The sequence below is a fragment of the Oryctolagus cuniculus genome, chromosome 19 (assembly GCF_051225735.1).
Source record: "Oryctolagus cuniculus isolate XC-2025 breed Fujian yellow rabbit chromosome 19, ASM5122573v1, whole genome shotgun sequence".
NCBI lineage: Eukaryota > Metazoa > Chordata > Mammalia > Lagomorpha > Leporidae > Oryctolagus > Oryctolagus cuniculus.
Genome location: NC_142885.1, coordinates 10,919,993 through 10,936,610, shown reverse-complemented (window position 1 = coordinate 10,936,610; position 16,618 = coordinate 10,919,993). Strand labels below are relative to the sequence as shown.

Here is a 16,618-nt window from a genome sequence, read left to right as displayed (position 1 = left end):
GTACGTACACCACAGGGAAAGACGAGCCCTCGAACTGCCCTGCGGTCATCAAAGATTAATCACTCTGTGTGTGTGCAGGCTCGCTGTGTGCACACGGGTGTGCGTGTGCGTGTGTGCATGTGCGGCTGTGCACGCGTATCCTCTCTCCTTCTCGGGGGGTGCACTTCCGGCTTTGGGCAAACGCGCTCATTTCTCACCAAGTCCCTGGCTGGCAGGCAGCTCCCGCTGCCCCAAGTGCTACAAGGGTGGTCCTAAGCCCCGTGGTCTTTCTGAACCTCCTCTTCCGGCCGCTCCTGGGCACCCGTGGCGGCAGGTCCCATCTGTGCAGAGGACACAGTGCCTCCCCTCCCCCCCCCCCTTTTTGACAGGCAGAGTAGACAGTGAGAGAGAGAGAGAGAGAAAGGTCTTCCTTTTGCCGTTGGTTCACCCTCCAATGGCCGCCATGGCTGGCGCGCTGCGGCCGGCGCACTGCGCTGATCCAATGGCAGGAGCCAGGTGCTTCTCCTGGTCTCCCATGGGGTGCAGGGCCCAAGCACTTGGGCTATCATCCACTGCACTCCCGGGCCACAGCAGAGAGCTGGCCTGGAAGAGGGGCAACCGGGACAGAATCTGGCACCCCGACGGGGACTAGAACCCGGTGTGCCGGCGCCGCAAGGCGGAGGATTAGCCTAGTGAGCCGCGGCGCCGGCCGTGCCTGCCCCCTTTTCAAAGATGCCGCCTGGCGAGGGTGTCTGGGCTGCAACGAAACATTCCCAAGAGGATCCGCGCTGACCACGGCCGGTGGTACGCACAGGTGCGGCGGCCGCTGCCTGCGTTGTGAACCCCACGCAGGTGGTCTGCTGACCTGGCCGCCCGAGGGTGTCGGAAAAGCCATCAGCGTTCATGGTCTTACACATCCTCTTCATCTCGCCGCACTGCTTTACTTAATTTGTGATGAAATTGTTGAGAAAGGGTACTTAATGTAGGACAGTCAGTAAAAGTAATTTATCATCTTCCCGCTCCAGCGCTCACGTTATCAGCGGACGCGTTCTGTGCATTCATCAAGCAATCAGCCTATTATTTGCATATTAATCAGGCGGTGGACCATGAACGAGCGGCTCTCGGGAGAACGCGCGGTAATTATCACACATCAGTGTTATGATGTGGTAATTGATTACAACATCTTCCTCTTGCCCCTGGGGAGTCCCCCTGCTCGCCCGGCCCCAGGCGCTCCGTCTCTCTCTCCTGCAAAACTCGGGGTACCTGCTGCTGCTGCGCTCCCGGGGGGCGGAGTCTGTGGGGGCTGCGCCTCTCCTCCCACCTCGGGGAGGAGAAGGTCTGGTCGTGAGGCAGGAGTGTCCCCCCAGGGGCGCCCACCCTGCCCTCCCTCCTGGGCCATTAGGCTCCAGAGGTACGCTGCCGCGAGGGCTTTTCTAGAAGTTTCCTTCTCAAACCAGACGCCACTAGCCGGTCCCTCCTAATTGCCAAGCTGGTACAGAGGCGGTCTGGCTGCTTTATGTAGGCGCCAAATGACACACTGATGTCGGCCCTTATAGAAAGGGCAAACCCAACATCTGCCAGTTCAGGCTCAAGCCATGTTTAAAAGAAAACCCAAAAGCGAGATGAGTCACTTACGGAAGCCCCCGGGCGGGCCCCTCAACACAGGAGAGGGCAGTGGGGACCTGGCAGGGGCTCACCCAGGCAGTGGCAGGGCAGGGCTGCCCCTAGCAAGGGGAAGGCCCCAAGGCCACAGTGTATGTCCTCCAAGTTCAACAGCAACTGCAAGGGCTTCGGAGAAGCAACCTTGCTAAACTTGGGTCGGATGCTGCCCCTGGTGGGCTGACAGCCCCTCCCCCTCACCGACTCAACTCCCCGGCTGCAGCCGGAGGACGGAGACATCCAAGATCACCTGTTCTCTCTGGCAGGTGCTGGTTTCTGGTATTTGCCCATTTATGATGTGAACCCCCTCTCACTCCTTGTTCTGAAGCACGGCCTTGGCCTTGACTTGTGCGAGCACAGTTCCCCAGGGGCCAACGCTTCCCCCACTCTGGGGGCCCTGGTGCCCAGGCCGGGCACTGGCCCCTGCAGACCCCTCTGGGGCAGCCAGGACACTGGTCTCGGGACCCCACGGGCTTCATCCACCTGCTCCTCAGCTGGGGTGAAACCCTGACACCACTGGGCTCTGCTCTTCCTAGCTTGCAGGCAGGGAGCTGTCTGCATTTCTGAAAGCCACCAGCACCGTGCCCGGGCCCTCTCCCCACCTCCCCCCGGCCTTTCTATAATTAGCAGGGGGCCGACAGGCACTTAACCTGCTCAGCCCCTCCCCACACAGACACCCCTAGAAACTCAAGTCCTCACGCACTCCCCTGACCCACTTCTGCCTCTCCTACCGAGTGCCCAGTGGACTGGAAACTCTGTCTTCAGCAGAGAGCCCGCAGCAGAGAGAAAGAATGGGGCCCCGTGGGAGCTTCTCCCAGAGGGGCGCCATGGGCCAGGACGGGGTGCAGGAAAACAGCCTCTTTCCAGACGGCCTGGCGCCCCAGGGCCTGCCCCAAATGGCGGGGGTGACACGAGCTATGACCCCAAGTTTCAGGCCAGAAGGTCAAGGTTTAGGTGGACTTTAAGGAATGGAGCATGGACAGGCAAATGGCAAAGACAGAGAGTGGTGTTTCCAAGGAGCCGAAAATTGGAACCAAGAGCTGCGCGTGGGTCCTGCAGGGGACCAAGGGGCTGCCACCAGCCACGCTGGTGTCTGGCCACCTCTACCGGAGGAGCCAGCAAGCGCCCGGCCGTCCTCGCAATCGTGCGCGAGCACGGGAGACGCACAGCGCAGACGAGGCGGTGCTGGCAGAGTAGGCGCCCGCCCCGCCCCAGCACCGCCCTGGCCCCGCCCCAGCGCCGCCCTGGCCCCGCCCCCGCCCCGCCCCCGCCCCCGCGGTTCTCAAAGCTTTCCCCCATGAACCTGCCGAAGCCCTGCAAGGGGCCAGCAGGCGGGTCCCTCACTCTGCCCATTTCACAGGAGAAACGGAGGCACACGGGGGTGGAGCCCCTTGCCCAAGGCCACACAACCATGAAGGGGCAGGAGCTGCCGACGCACAGCCCCCGGGGGTCACCGCAGGGCTGCTTCTTCTGGTTTGCTATTACAAATCGATGGACGTGTCTGTCAATAGTGACTGGCCCGATGAAATACGATGGCGCCAGATACAGGAATTCCCCGTAGCTGTGAACAGGAGGAAATTCTTCACCTAAGCGAGAGGGGCGGGCGCAGCGCCTGCTCCCATCTGTGCAGAAGACACACCCAGCTGTGCGGCCCATCCTGAGGGAAATGCCGCAGACTGGGGCGGGGCCTTGGGGAAGGTGCCTGGCAGATAGAGGTGGTCAATGGGTTTCTTAAAGCATAAGCATTTAGAAAGTTAACATTTTGTGACCAAAAAAAAGGCTTTGAATAAAAACCTAGATATTCAATAATAATTAAAAAAATCCTGCTCACTACTCCTCTCCTTTCTCTGGTGAGGTCAATGACAAATCCTGCTCCAGGAACAGCGGCCCTGGTGGCCGAGTTGCAAGGGGCAGCCCCTCCTGGAGAGTGGGGAGGGAGGTGTCTGGCCCCCATGGCCCCAGGACACTTGCACAGCCTTGGAAGCCTACAGAGGGCACCTTCTGGACACCACTTTGAAACAGAACATCAGCCAGGCTGCGGGCTGCGTGGGGTCTGCAGGTGCGGTGTCCCCCGAGAGGGGCGACTGGGCTGTTATGGAAGCTAACGGCCACTGGCATGGCTGTCTGCCCTTGCTGGCACTGTGGGGTGGCTGCTCCAGGACCCCATGGCCAGTCCCTACCACGAACCCCACAAGTTTCGAAGTGGCTGGGACAGGGGGTACAGAAAGCAGCGTCCCCTTCCCACAGAGGCGCAGGGGCCGCCCCCAGCCTCACGCTTCAGGGGGGCGCGCCCTGCTCGTCTTCCCCAGGGCCTCCACAGCCCGGCAGCTGCGGCACAGCCGAATCCCTCCGCGGAGAGCAGGTGCATGTTCACCGAGCATCTCCCGCAGCCCGCGGTCACTGACTCGGACCTGCGGAGCATTGTGGCACGCGCTGGGAGGCGGCGCTGCACCTGAGGCTGGCGGCCCAGCGCCTGGGGGTCCCAGGCCCACCGACTCACACCCCGTTTTTCCTTCTAGGACTTCTCAGAGCCACGGAGCCCCGCGCTGTGGCCTCCGCCAGGCTCTCCCGCGCACACGGGCAGGATTCAATCGGAAGTCGAGACAATCCTCCTCCCGTTACTGCCCTCCCGTGACCACAGGGACGGAGTAGAGATGGAGGCCCCGAGGCTGGATTTCTACAGCGGGTGCCTCCTCTGCACACGGCCCCCGGAGCTCCTGGGCTGGGATGCCCTCCTTCCTGACCCCGCCCTGTTCAGTGCCACGGGGCTCCCCACAGCCCTGCAGCCGCGCGCACAGGCCAGGCGACAGCCTCCAGGCAGGGAGGGTGCGGAGAAGCCTGGAGACTCGTCTCTCCTGGATGTCGGAGTGGAGAGCTCCTTTGCACCGTTACTCCTGATGAAAGCGCCCCAGGGCCGGCCAAGGCCAGGAAAGAGGGAACGCCAGGGGCGGCCAGGGCCGGGGCCCGTGAGTGGCACCTTCCAGCCACAGCCGGTCCTGCACGTGGCTCCTCTGCTTCAGGTCCATCTATGCCCAAACCAGTTGCATAACAAACCTTTCAGCTCCTCACGAGGGTTAGAAATCACTTGGTTAGGAGAGAACCAGCGGTTGCTTCCACTGATCCATTTCCACGAAAAAGAAGAGGACAAAGTCAGCTCTAGGCTAAGGCAAGGGCGCTTGGCGGCAGCGGAGACGCCAGCACCCTGCACTGGAGGCCTGGCTGGACCCCAGCTTCCTGCGGCTGCAGACCCTGGGAGGCAGTGGCCAACGGCCCATGGAGTTCTGCCTACGCCACCCACATGGGGGACCTGAACTGGGTCTTGGCCCCGGCTTTGGCCTTGTCTAGCCCTGGCTGTGAGGGCATTTGGGGAGCAAAACAGTGGATGGGAACTCTGCTTCTCAAGAACCTGAATCCAGGGGCCGGCGCTGTGGCGTAGCGGGTAAAGCCGCCACCTGCCATGCCGGCATCCCATGTGGATGCCGGTTCGAGTCCCGGCTGCTCCACTTCTGATCCAGCTCTCAGCTGTGGCCTGGGAAAGCAGTGGAGGATGGCCCAAGTCCTTGGGCCCCTGCACCCGTGTGGGAGACCCGGAAGAAGCTCCTCGCTCCTGGCTTTGGATTGGCCCAGCTCCGACCACTGTGGCTATTTGGGGAGTGAACCAGCAGATGGAAGACCTCTCTCTCTCTCTCTACCTCTACCTCTCTGTAATCCTGCCTTTCACAAATAAATCTTATAAAACCAAAACCCTGAAAACCCTGAATCCGTTCTGAGATGGTGAGTGGGGAGCTTGCTTCTCGCCGGCGCCAGGAAAATTTCTGGAGGGGGGAAGGGGGTGCAGCAGCTCCTCCTTCGTGCTGACCTGCGAGCTATCCAAATGCCCCCCCCCGACCTTTAGCCACGGAACCCAGGGGAGGGACCTGCACCAGAACCTCACTGCAGAGTCCACGCGCTCACACCCCGGCCACGGTGTGCGGGTGGCCTGGCGGGAGTTGCGTGGGGTGCAGGCCCCATGGAGTGCCCACGGCCCTGCTTCCAGCCCAGCCTCCCTTTAACGTGCTGGGCAGGCAGCCACCGGCCCAAGCGCTTGAGCCTCTGCCACCCGCCGTGGGACGGCCAGATGGAGCTCCTGGCTTGAGTCTGGCCCAGCCCTCGCTGCTGTGGCCATTTGGGGAGTAAAACAGCAGATGGGAGATCTCTGTCACTCCCCTCTCTGTCACTCTGCCTTTCAAATAAATAACTAAATCTTTAATTTTTTTTTTTTTTTAAAGGGACACTGGCCTATTCATGATAGGGGCTGTGGCCAGCCACACCCGCACGGGCTCCATGGGAGCGAAGGGCACAGGCCAGTCCTGCCACGGGAGGGACGGACGGCAGCAGCTGTTGTCTGAGAGAGGACCCCCCCCCCCCCCCCCCCGCTGACGGGGACGGCGACCGGAGCCGTGAAATTCTCCGTGGGCAGAGGAGATGGAACGCAGAGCCCCTGACTCAGGCTGGGCAAAGGCTGGGGCCTCTCTGCTTCGTGGGAGGCGTGGCCGGCCTTCGCCTGCTCAGCTTTGCAATCGCTCTGGGCAGACGCTGGCTTGCAGGCCAGAGGCCGAGCAGCTCGTGGGCTGCAGGGGTGCCAGGCCCTACAGGCACGTCCCTCACAGGGGCAGGCCTCTGGCGCGGCAGGTAAGCCCCTTCCTGGCATGTCCGCCTCTCAGGGTGACGGGTTCAAGTCCCAGCCGCTCTACTTCTGACCCAGCTCCCTGCTAACGCGCACCCTGTGAGGCAGCAGGTGGGGGCTCAGGTGCCGGGTCCCTGCCACCCACGTGGGAGACCCGGATGGAAGTCTGGGCTCCTGGCTTCGGCCTGGCCCGGTCCTGGTTTTTGTGGGCATTTGGGGATGGAAGATCTCTCTCAGCCTTTTGAATAAAAAAATGAAACCAACTGAAACAATCTTAAAACAATGGAAAAAAATAAAAGTACACGAGGCGGGGGCAGCTCTCCTCTAGGAGTTCCTGAAATTACAAGGGACTCGGTGTGGGGGGGGTCCCCTCCTTCCTCCTCTGTCCTCCCCCTGCACCTGTCTCCTCCCGTCCCCAGGGGCCAAAAGGTGAATCACCCCATGGAACTGTGGCTGCGAGATGGGCTTTGAGGCACCGTGCGGGTGTGGCTGCTGGGGTCTCTTTCTGCACCTGTCTGCGCACCTGTCTCCTTGGCACCTGTCTGCTTCCCTTTAAGGAACCTGCCAACCAGCATTGCCTTGGTGCTCCCTGCCTCCCCTGGGCAGCACAGGGCGAGGTCAGGATGATGGGTGCCAGCCAGGACACAGGCTCTGAGAACCACCCCCAGGGCCCCCACACACAGGGGGCTTTGAAAGAAGCCAGCATAAAACTATTTGTAGGAAACTAAGACTCCCCCCACTCCCCCCAAAATCTACCTACGTAGCTACCTACCTTAATGGGCCATTGATCCACAGATCTGTCCTTTAAAAACCTCCCTTTAAAAAACCAATGTCACCTTGGCGCTCCCTGCCTCCCCTGGGTAGCGCAGGGCGAGGTCAGGATAATGGGTGCCAGCCAGGACGCAGGCTCCGAGGGCCACCCCCAGGGCCCCCACACACGGGGGGCTTTGAAAGAAGCCAGCATAAAACTATTTGTAGGAAACTAAGACTCCCCCACTCCCCCCAAAATCTACCTACGTAGCTACCCACCTTAATGGGCCACTGATCCACAGATCTGTCCTTTAAAAACCTCCCTTTAAAAAACGTTACTTACAGCACAGGCAGGGGCTGCACTGTTCACCTCACCCTTTCTAGAGGCCTCAGTAACTTCTCTCTCTCAGTAGGGTCTCTCTCTCCCCTTTGCGGACAACCCATTAGCAAGTCTGACATGAAACAGAGGTGCCGCAGGCAGCAGAGCTGTGCAGGAGGCATGCGGGCTCCCGGGGCCGGCAGCCAGGGTGAGCAAGACCACCCGAGGTCCGTGGTGGCAGCACAGTGCCCGCCACCCCGTCAGGCCCTTGCCAGCTCTCCCTGCAGGGCTGGGATGGGCCCCCTGGACAGCAGGTGGGTCTCGTGAGGTCCTGACTCGCAGGGAGGGAGGCTGGGGGCCCGGGCATTTCTCCTGGAAGTTCAGGGGCAAACCAGGCTGGGGCTGGCATTACCTGCCTGTAGCCACCTGGTCCTGCCAGGCCCAGCAGCTCCCAGCAGAGACCCAACGGTGCTGCCTCAAAGTCAGAGCCTCATTCTGTGTCCTGGGGCCTCTTGGGAGGGTTCCGTGGTAGCCACGGAGAGAAGAGGGGATCAGAATCCCATGGAAGTCTCGGGCACAGAGGCCCGCTCCCCTATAGCCGCTGCCCCCAAGGGTTCACAAACACGCATCGTTCTAAGAGATTTCTGTTTTTCCAGGCTAAATCGCATACGCTGCAGGCACAGCCTCTGTGCTTCTTAGCAACTCCCTCGCAGAGAGAACCACTCCTGACAACAAAGAGCCTTCCGAGAAGGAGACCTGCGCCCCACGAGGGCTTCCGCTGGTGGCTTCCCCGCCGCTGGCCGCAGCGTGGGACCCACAAGCCACCTCCCTCCCAGCACCGCTGTCTCACGGAGACCCCTGGTCAGTCCCACCCACAGAGCCTTGGGTGACTTTCTAAAGCCATCTGATAGCTGACAAACATCGACCACACTCCTCGCGGGAGCCTCGCGCGTTGCTTCCACGCGGGACACAGCGTCAGAGGGAGGTTCAAGCATCACGACAATGGCCTGCTAGGGTCGGAGGGAAAACACTTCTCTCCCAGGACGCGTGCAGGCACGGCCGACGCTCACGCAGCCAGGCCCGAGAGCGATGGCTTGCTTAATTCAGGAATAGGGGTTCGCAGCTAGAAAACCGGGGAGGCAGCCAGAGACACCCACAGCCAGCTTGGCCAGACTCAAACAAGGGCACGTGTACCACACAGCGGTCTCAGGGGGCCTGCGCTGAGCTCGGGACCCCACAGCCACCGCAGCACAGTAGCTAGTCCCCCCCCCCCCAAAAGGTCCTCCTTTGCTTTGTTTCCCATGAATCAGTGGGGCATCAACAGGTACACTTAGAGAGAACAAAGCTCAGGGTGCTGCTGTCTCGGGAGCTGGCTGAGGAAGACTCCATTACAACTGTGGGCCGAGGAGAGGCGGGCAGGCAGGAGGAGGTGGTGGGAGCCATGGCCGGGCGCCAGGGCCACACGTCCTCAGGGCAGGGCTACCAAGTCCCGGGAGACCTCCCCTGAGACCCAGGGCTTCCATGCCCACAGCAGGTGGCCTGAGCCTCACCCTCTGCCACCTGCTCCCAGGAGCCATTGCCAGCCAGCTGCCTTCCCCTGGGCCTCACCCTGAGCGGCTCTCAGGGGCGTGTGGACCCCCCTGCTACCCCTCCTCCTCACACTCCGCTCTGCCCCGGTCCCTCCCTCCAAGGCTGCACAAGGTCTCCCAGGTGGACGAGATACTCGCCAAGTCTCTGACTATGACCTGCTGGGAGGGTGCCGGGTGCCGGGTGCCGGCGGCTTGCCCTGCGTGAGACCTGCAGCCTCTGTGGCATGGAGTATGGATTCCGACTCCGCCCCCGGCCTTGGACAGACACACCAGCGGGCCCGCAGAGGAGCGGAGCGAGCAGTGGACGGCGGAGGCGGCTCCGCCCACAGGATCCTTATCTCTTTCCCTTTATCACCGTTTGTAGCCACGTGACTCGTAAAATGCCGCAAACTGGGAATGAGGCCCGTGCTCCTGACAGGATGCTAACCTGAACGGGCCCGTCCACTTGTGGGATCCTGCTGGGGGCCTCGCTACAACTCGAGGGGTCTCGGGACGTGTTGCCGAGTGACAAAGGCCGCCCGAGATGGCTGCTTCCCTAGGGTCCGGGGACACCACCCTCAAAGTGACGGCGCTATCGGGAGGGGACAGGGCAGTGACGCTTCGCACAGGAACAACGCGACGGGCTAGTTACCTGAGCTCACGCAGCCCTGCTGCAGGGGGTCCTGTAGTGGCGGCACCGGGTGGAGGACTAAATGGGAGAAAGGCCAGGGTTAGAGGTGCGAGCGAGGCCCGGGGCTCCCGGGGCTCCCGGCTTCCTAACTGGCTGCAGTGCCAGGAGCGATGGGCTCAGACCCTCAGCCTCCCTGGGGAGGGTGGGGACGGGCGTGCGGGCCTGCATGGCACTGGGGGCAGGCAGAAGCCGTGGCTCACGACGTCTGTCACGTCTGTGCCTTTGGCTGCTTTCTTCCCTGACTTCTTGATTTAGCCACTTGACTTTTACCTATATTTATGTATAAACAGCATTTCCTTAATTGGTAACTCATTTGCTGCTGCTGCTTATAAAATTAGCCCAGGCACAACCTCTCTCCTAAAAACCACTGGGTCCCATGGCAACAGGTGGCGCGGGGGAGGGGCAGCTGTCTACCTCCAGGCCTAAGCAGCAGCCCAGGTGCCACCTCCCTCTGCCCCTCCCTACATCGGCCCCTCCCCCCGGGGGTGGACCATCCTGTGTCCCCGCCCCTCCAGGACCCGGGCTGCCCTCACCTGGCCCTTGCTGCTGCCCCTGGACAGGAGGACGCCCTCCCTGCGTCAGACCCCTCCCCTCGGGGGCGGACCATCCTGTGTCCCCGCCCCTCCAGGACCCGGGCTGCCCTCACCTGGCCCCTGCTGCTGCCCCTGGACAGGCAGGACGCCCTGGCCCAGTTCGCCGTTCAGCCAGAGCTGCATACGGATGAAGGGTTCTCGGCCTTTCTGGGTGAGCTTGCTCCACGGCTTCGGCCGGGACAGCATGTCACTGACGCTGCCCTGGGACAGGCCCAGCACCTGCGGTGACAACAGGAGCACACGGCCGTCAGTGCCCAGGTACCCGGATGATGCCACAAGATGCTTCAGGGACACACGCGGCCAGGTGGCAGTGTGGTGGGGATGTCAGCCCACGGGGGGCACTGAGGGCTGACTCCTGGGCAGGGGCCACAGCCCGGGGGTGGTGACGAATGGCAGGAGGCAGAACAAGATTTGGAAAGTCACCGGTGGGCCTGATGCCCTGGTATGGGGGGGGTGGTTTGGGTGAGTCGTGGTTACAGCCACGGCTCCCAGCTCCCAGGGAGATAGGCTCGGGAGAAGAGGGAGGTCTTGAACCAGCCAAGGCTGCACGGCTGCCACCCTGCAGGGGAAGAGGAAGTACTGAGAAGCACCCTGCTCTCTACCCGGGGGCACCAAGCAAGGCTGGGGTGCTGGGCGCAGGACCTGAGAGGCAGCAACAGTGGACGCTGGCAGGATGCGGGATGAGCCAGGGTGGTGCTGAGAAAGGTTCGTGGCCTTTGATCACGCCCTGCTCGGGGGTTGGGGCCCAGAGGTGAGCTGGTGGGGGCGGGGAGCCAGGCTGGGAGTGGCGCTGAGCTGTCGTCGGTGACAGGCTGCACGTACATGGCCGCGCTCTCTGGCGCACGCATATGGCCATGCATATGTATGGGCACAAACACCGCCCAGGGCGCAGATGCAGCCCGGGGATATTTAGGGGCTGCCTCCGATCACTCTTCGGGAAAGTTCTCAGTTCCAGAATAAGCTACACTGCTGGGCCAAGCAAGTTCAATGCTATTAAGTCTCTGCTACATTTAAGGCAGGAGCACAAATGTCTATTTAAATGTTCTCAAGCGGTATTTTTACAACGCTGAGCTAGAAATTTTCCAGGGGCTGTAGGACTTGCATCCTCCTCATCCCCACTCCCTCACTACCTTGCGTGAAATTCGGACGACCCTGCGCTGGGGGCATGAGTCGGTGCTGCCGGCCGGGAAGGCAGAGTGGAACGTGGCCCCTCACAATCAGAACGGCACGTCTGACTGTAAAATGATGCTGGGGCCGTGTGTTTACCTTAGGCTCTACGGGCACGGTAAATCCCCACGCTCCAGACCGTGGCAAGTGCTGGGAACACAGAGGGTCTGCAGCTGGCACTTCCTGGGCCAAGGAGGAACGGCATGGGCAGCCCCTCACCCCGCCCCGGCTGAGCCACGTGAGGAGGGAGCACCTGCCCCACGCTGAGTGCTCTGTGGACTCGCTGCCCCTGGGCCATCGGATCGGGTCTACTGTGGCCAAAACAGCCTGGACAGGCACCTCTTAGCTGTCCTTGGCCGTGGAGGCCGGAGCTGGACTTAGCCACCTGCCAGCGTGGGACGAGATGTTCACCTCTCTACACCTCAGGTTCCCATCGCGTGACAATTTCACCATCTTCCCTCCTGAGAGAGCTGAGGAGGGACTGGCACGGGAGGCCCAGCCCAGAACCTGGCCTGCAGGGGGCTCGGCAGACGGACCTAGGGAGCAGGCACCCTTGCCCCGTGGCCCCTCTGGACGTCTGGGAGAAAGCAACACTTGAGGATCTCGGGGTGACTGAGCTGGGTGGTGCGGGCCGGCGTTGGGGCACAGCGGGTTAAGCGGCCCCCTGTGCTGCCGGATTCCCTAGCAGACTATGTGTTCGAGTCCCAGCTGCTCTGCTTCTGATCCAGCTCCCTGCTGATGACCTTGGGAAAGCAGCAGAAGATGGCCCAAGTGCTTGGGCCCCTGTATCCACATGGGAGACCTGGAAGAAGCTCCTGGCTCTGGCCGGGCCCAGCCCTGGATACTGCAGCCATTTGGGGAGGGAACCAGCAGACAGAAGGCTTCTCTTTCTCTCTCATCCCACTTCTGTCACTCTGCCTCTCAAATAATTAAAAAAATAAATCTTAAAAACATTTTTTTAGGGGTTGGCCTGTGGAGTGGCAGGTTAAGCCACCGCCTGCGATGCCGGCATCCAAAATGGGCACTGGGCTGTGTCCTGGCTGCTCCACTTCTGATCCAGCTCCCTGCGAATGCACCTGGGAAAGCAGCGGAAGACGGCCCGAGTGCTTGGACCCTGCACCCATGTGGGAGACCCAGATGAAGCTCTTTGGCTCCTGACTTCCGCCTGGCCCAGTCCTGACCGTTGCAGCCTTTTGGGGAGGGAACCAGTGGAAGATCTTTCTCTTTCCCCATCTCCCTCTGTAACTCTGCCTTTCAAACAAAATAAATAATTTGTAAAAAGGCTAGTTTATTTGAAAGGCAGAGTTACAGTGAGAGACAGGGAGAGAGAGAGCTTTCTCGTCCGCTGGTTCACTCCCCAAATGGCCACAATGGCCGGAAGTGAGCCAGTCTGAAGCCAGGAGCCAGGAGCTTCTTCTGGGTCTCCCATGTGGGTGCAGGGGTGCAAGCACTCGGGCCGTCTTCCACTGCTTTCCCAAGCACATTAGCCGGGAGCTGGACGGGAAGTGGAGCAGCCGGGATTCGAACCAGTGCCCATATGGGATTCCAGCATCACAGGCGATGGCTTTACCTGATACGCCACAGCACTAGCTCCTAAACAAATCTTCAAAAGAAATTTGCTTTAAATGGGTGGCGGCCATAGCCCTTGTCGTGAGGACGGAGGGGAAGGCCCGGCTCCCCCCGGGCCCCTCACCTTCTCCCCGAAGATCCGCTGACAGATGCCGTTCTTGGCCAGCTTCTCCTTCACCTGTCGGGTGAGCTCGATGGTGTCCACCTCCTGGTACATGTAGATCTCGTACTGCTCGGGGGTCAGCGGTGGCACCGAGGGCTTGGCGGGCTTGGCCATGGGCACGAGCGGGGAGGAAGGCAGGGGGCTGTTCTGGGGCGTCTCGCTGCGGCTGGCCCCGGTCACGCTCAGCTCCGAGCTCTGTGAGTAGGGGGACTCGGCGCTGGGCCACTCCTTCCAGTACTCCGAGGACGGGGGTCCCTGCGGGTGGCAGCGCTCGCTCCGCGGCTGGCTGCTGCCCGCCTTTTCCTTCCCGCCCCCGCCGCCAGCTTCCTCGGCCTTGGCGTCCTCGGCGGAGGCGGGGGTCCGGCGCTCGGGCTGCACGGCGCCCCACCAGTGGTCCTTCCAGGCCCCGCTCTTCATGTGCCGCAGGACCCCCTGCCCAGCGTCCGCTGCTCCCTGGGGGTCCAGCCCGGGGCCCTCCTGGGCCTCCTTCTTGAGGGCCGGGGGGTTGGGCAGAGCCGAGGCGCCGGCCTCGGGGGCCGCCGGAGGCTTCTTTAGGGAGATGGCGAGAGGAGCGTAGCTGGACGCGGCCGCCATGGGCGAGGCAGACAGCAGCTTGGGGGTGAGCAGGGCGAGGTCGGGCTGCGGCAGCGGGGTGGGCTTCACGGGGGGCTCCAGGGCGGCCTGCTGGGCCTCCATCTCCCGGCGGGCTTGCTGCAGGATGGAGCGGATGGCGTCGTCTGAGCTCCCACTGCTGGGCGCCGAGGATGACGGGGCCGGCTCCGCTGCATGGGGCAAACGCAGGGGTGAGACGGGCGGGCACGCAGAGCGACCTCACCCCACCTGCCCAGCCAGCAAGGAGGGCGGCAGCCCGCCCCTCCCTGCCAGGCGTCTTGCTGAGCGGTGAGGACAGAGACTGCTATCCGCCTGGGGGCCTGTCACACACCAGCTGGGACACGCCCTCCAGGCTGTCTGCCAGGACTTCAGACCCTGACCTCCACGAATAACCGCAAGACACGATGTGCACATGTACCCAACACACGTGTGCAGTTCCTACTCTTCAGTTAAAGAAAGCAACAGCCGGGAAAGGCGCTGGGGCGCCAGCATCCCACGGGGGTGCCAGTTTGTGTCCTGGCTGCTCCACTTCTGGTCCAGCTCCCTGCTGGTGGCCTGGGAAGGGCTGTGGAAGACGGCCCGGGGTACTTGGGCCCCTGTCACCCAGGTGGGAGACCTGGAGGAGGCTCCTGGCTCCTTTGGTTTCGGCCTGGCCCAGCCCATGCTGTTACCGGCATTTGGGGAGTGAACCAGTAGATGGAAGATCTCTCTCTCTCTTTGTGTAATTCTGACTTTCAAATCAATCAATCAATCAATCAATCTTAAAAGCAAAACAAAAAACAGCAACAAGAGGCCCGGGCCCTGTCTCTGGCGCTGGGCTGAGGGGCTGGGCGAGTGCAGGACACTGCGGGGGTCTCGCGCCTTCCTGGCTCTGTCTCACGTCCCCCACATCACACGCCTCGGTGGTGGTGGTGGGGGGGGGGGTTCAGAGAAGTGGGCTTTTTTTTTTTCTTTTTTTAACTACATTAAAGGATGCTGAAAAATGCCCCAAACAAGAGCCACAGCCTTTACGACTTCTCGAGGGCCCTGCCTGGCTCATGAAGCCCCGACGGCATCCCCAGGAAGGAACCAGGCAGCGAAGGGAGTGACGGCCCCAGGCGGTCCCTGCTGCGGCTGCCCGTGCCTGCCTCTAGCCAGCGCCAGCAAGAACCAACCAGTCTGGAGGCTCCGTCGTCCACCAGGCTCGAGATGCCACAGGGATGACGTCCCACTGCTCGGGACCCCGGGAAGGGGGGGCTGGGCCGCGAGATGGGGCTGGGCCACGAGATGGGGGCCTGGGGTTTCCTATGCTGAAAGCATCTAGCAAGTGTCTTAGCTCTGGGGCTGAGCTGCCATCAGGAACACCAGGCCCAAGCAGCCTCTCTCCGGGTTACAAGGGCTCAGCTGAGCACCATCAGGAGGGCGGCGACGCCCAGCCCGGAGGACTCAGCCCCACCCGCACTGCGTGAGCCAGTGGGGTGGTGCCCGGGCTCAGCAGTCAGGCTGCCTGCCGCTGGGCCAGGTGTCCCAGGACGGGGCTTTGCAGGTGGGAGGCAGCGTGGGCGCCATGTTGAAGCTGGGAAAGCAGACTGATGGCGGCTGGAGCTCCTTTCCCGGGACCGCCAGTGCAGGCAGAGGGACGATGACCCCTTCCTCTCAGCTCTGCGCCCACAGGAGACGCCCGCCCTGCTGGGCCCCGGGGGGCTCCTGCGAGCAGCCGCAGGGCACTTCTGTCCTGCTTCTGTCCTGTCTCTCTTCAGTCTCATCGGGCTGAGGGGGAGGACCACCAGGTAGCAAAGGCCCGGGGCACACTGGGAGAAGGCTGGGAATAGCGCTTGCTGACTTAGGTTCAGGGGATTCCAGGGTAGGGACTGCTGACCATTAGTGAAACAACGCATCACACAGACCCAGGCTCTCTGCCTGGGCCCAGACGCTCCATAAACCCATCCTCTACGGAAAACAAGACCGCTGGGCAGCCGCGGCCCATGACGACGGAGCGGGGGAGGAGGTGGCGGCCGTACCAGTTTTCTGCACCTGCAGCTCCCGCTTGGCCTGTTCCAGGATGGACTTGATGGCTTCGTCGGAACCAGTCTCCGAGGCTCGGATCCGGGTGGTGATGTTCCCTGCGGGGAGAAGTCACGGCGATGACCTCAAACCCAAACCTGGCCCAGGAACCGCAAGCAGACGTCACTGTGGCCGAGAGCCCTGGGTCGGGGCTGCAGGGAGGAGGTGGGTGTGGCCTCCTGCTGGCTTCTCCCAGTGGCTTCGTACCAGGGAAGGGCAAATCGCTCAACCCGGCAGAAGACGGCACGGACGCTTAAAAGGCACTGATCTCCAGGAGTCATTTAAGAGGAGCTCCAAGCACTGCTCCGGCTCCGTGCACCCACGGGAGGCCGGGCGCCCAGACCGGGGACCCGGAGGGGCAGCAAAGCGAAGAGCCGGGGCTCCTTATCTGTCACTCATTCAGCCGCATGGGGGGAGGGGGCACAAGGCTTCCCTTAAAACGTGCGGGTCCGTTGCCACCTCCTGTCTTTTAGACATCTACGAACAAGGGAGAGAAGCCCGCAGGAATTCCTCAAAACCGGAACGCGTTCTTACAGCCACGTGGTAACCAAGCCTTACAGATCAGCCACACATGCGTGGGGACGCACGGCAGCCACGGCGGCCCGGGGGCTGGAAGCCATCCAGGTGTTTCAGTTTCTCACTGCCTTGCTAAATAAGATCTGCCACATGACGCCACTTAGATCAAGTCCACCACGGAGCCGGGCGGCGGCCCCTGCGGGGGGGGGGGGGGGCATGGATTCCATACGGGGGAGGGCGGGGGGACTTTCACACGTTTGTTAGGAGAACGAGGAAGCGGTGGTATCTGCTTTCACTCGGCCACCTGATTTTTCTCAGAGCAA

At 62.1% G+C, this 16,618-nt stretch overlaps 1 protein-coding gene across 13 annotated transcripts in view; it reads right to left on the bottom strand.

Annotated features, from left to right (window-relative positions):
- CUX1 (cut like homeobox 1) overlaps nucleotides 1-16,618 on the bottom strand; it is a 313,006-nt gene that overhangs the window by 40,810 nt on the left and 255,578 nt on the right. For 9 of the 13 annotated variants that reach the window (XM_051837957.3, XM_051837962.3, XM_051837958.3 and 6 more), the window contains 4 exons: nucleotides 15,737-15,838; nucleotides 13,086-13,906; nucleotides 10,279-10,444; nucleotides 9,594-9,650 (listed from right to left, as the gene is read on the bottom strand). The exons of the other annotated variants lie outside the window; for them this stretch is intronic. In XM_051837957.3, the coding sequence (XP_051693917.3) occupies nucleotides 9,594-9,650; nucleotides 10,279-10,444; nucleotides 13,086-13,906; nucleotides 15,737-15,838 (1,146 nt within the window). The remainder of the gene's footprint in view (nucleotides 1-9,593; nucleotides 9,651-10,278; nucleotides 10,445-13,085; nucleotides 13,907-15,736; nucleotides 15,839-16,618) is intronic. 13 annotated transcript variants of the gene reach the window in all.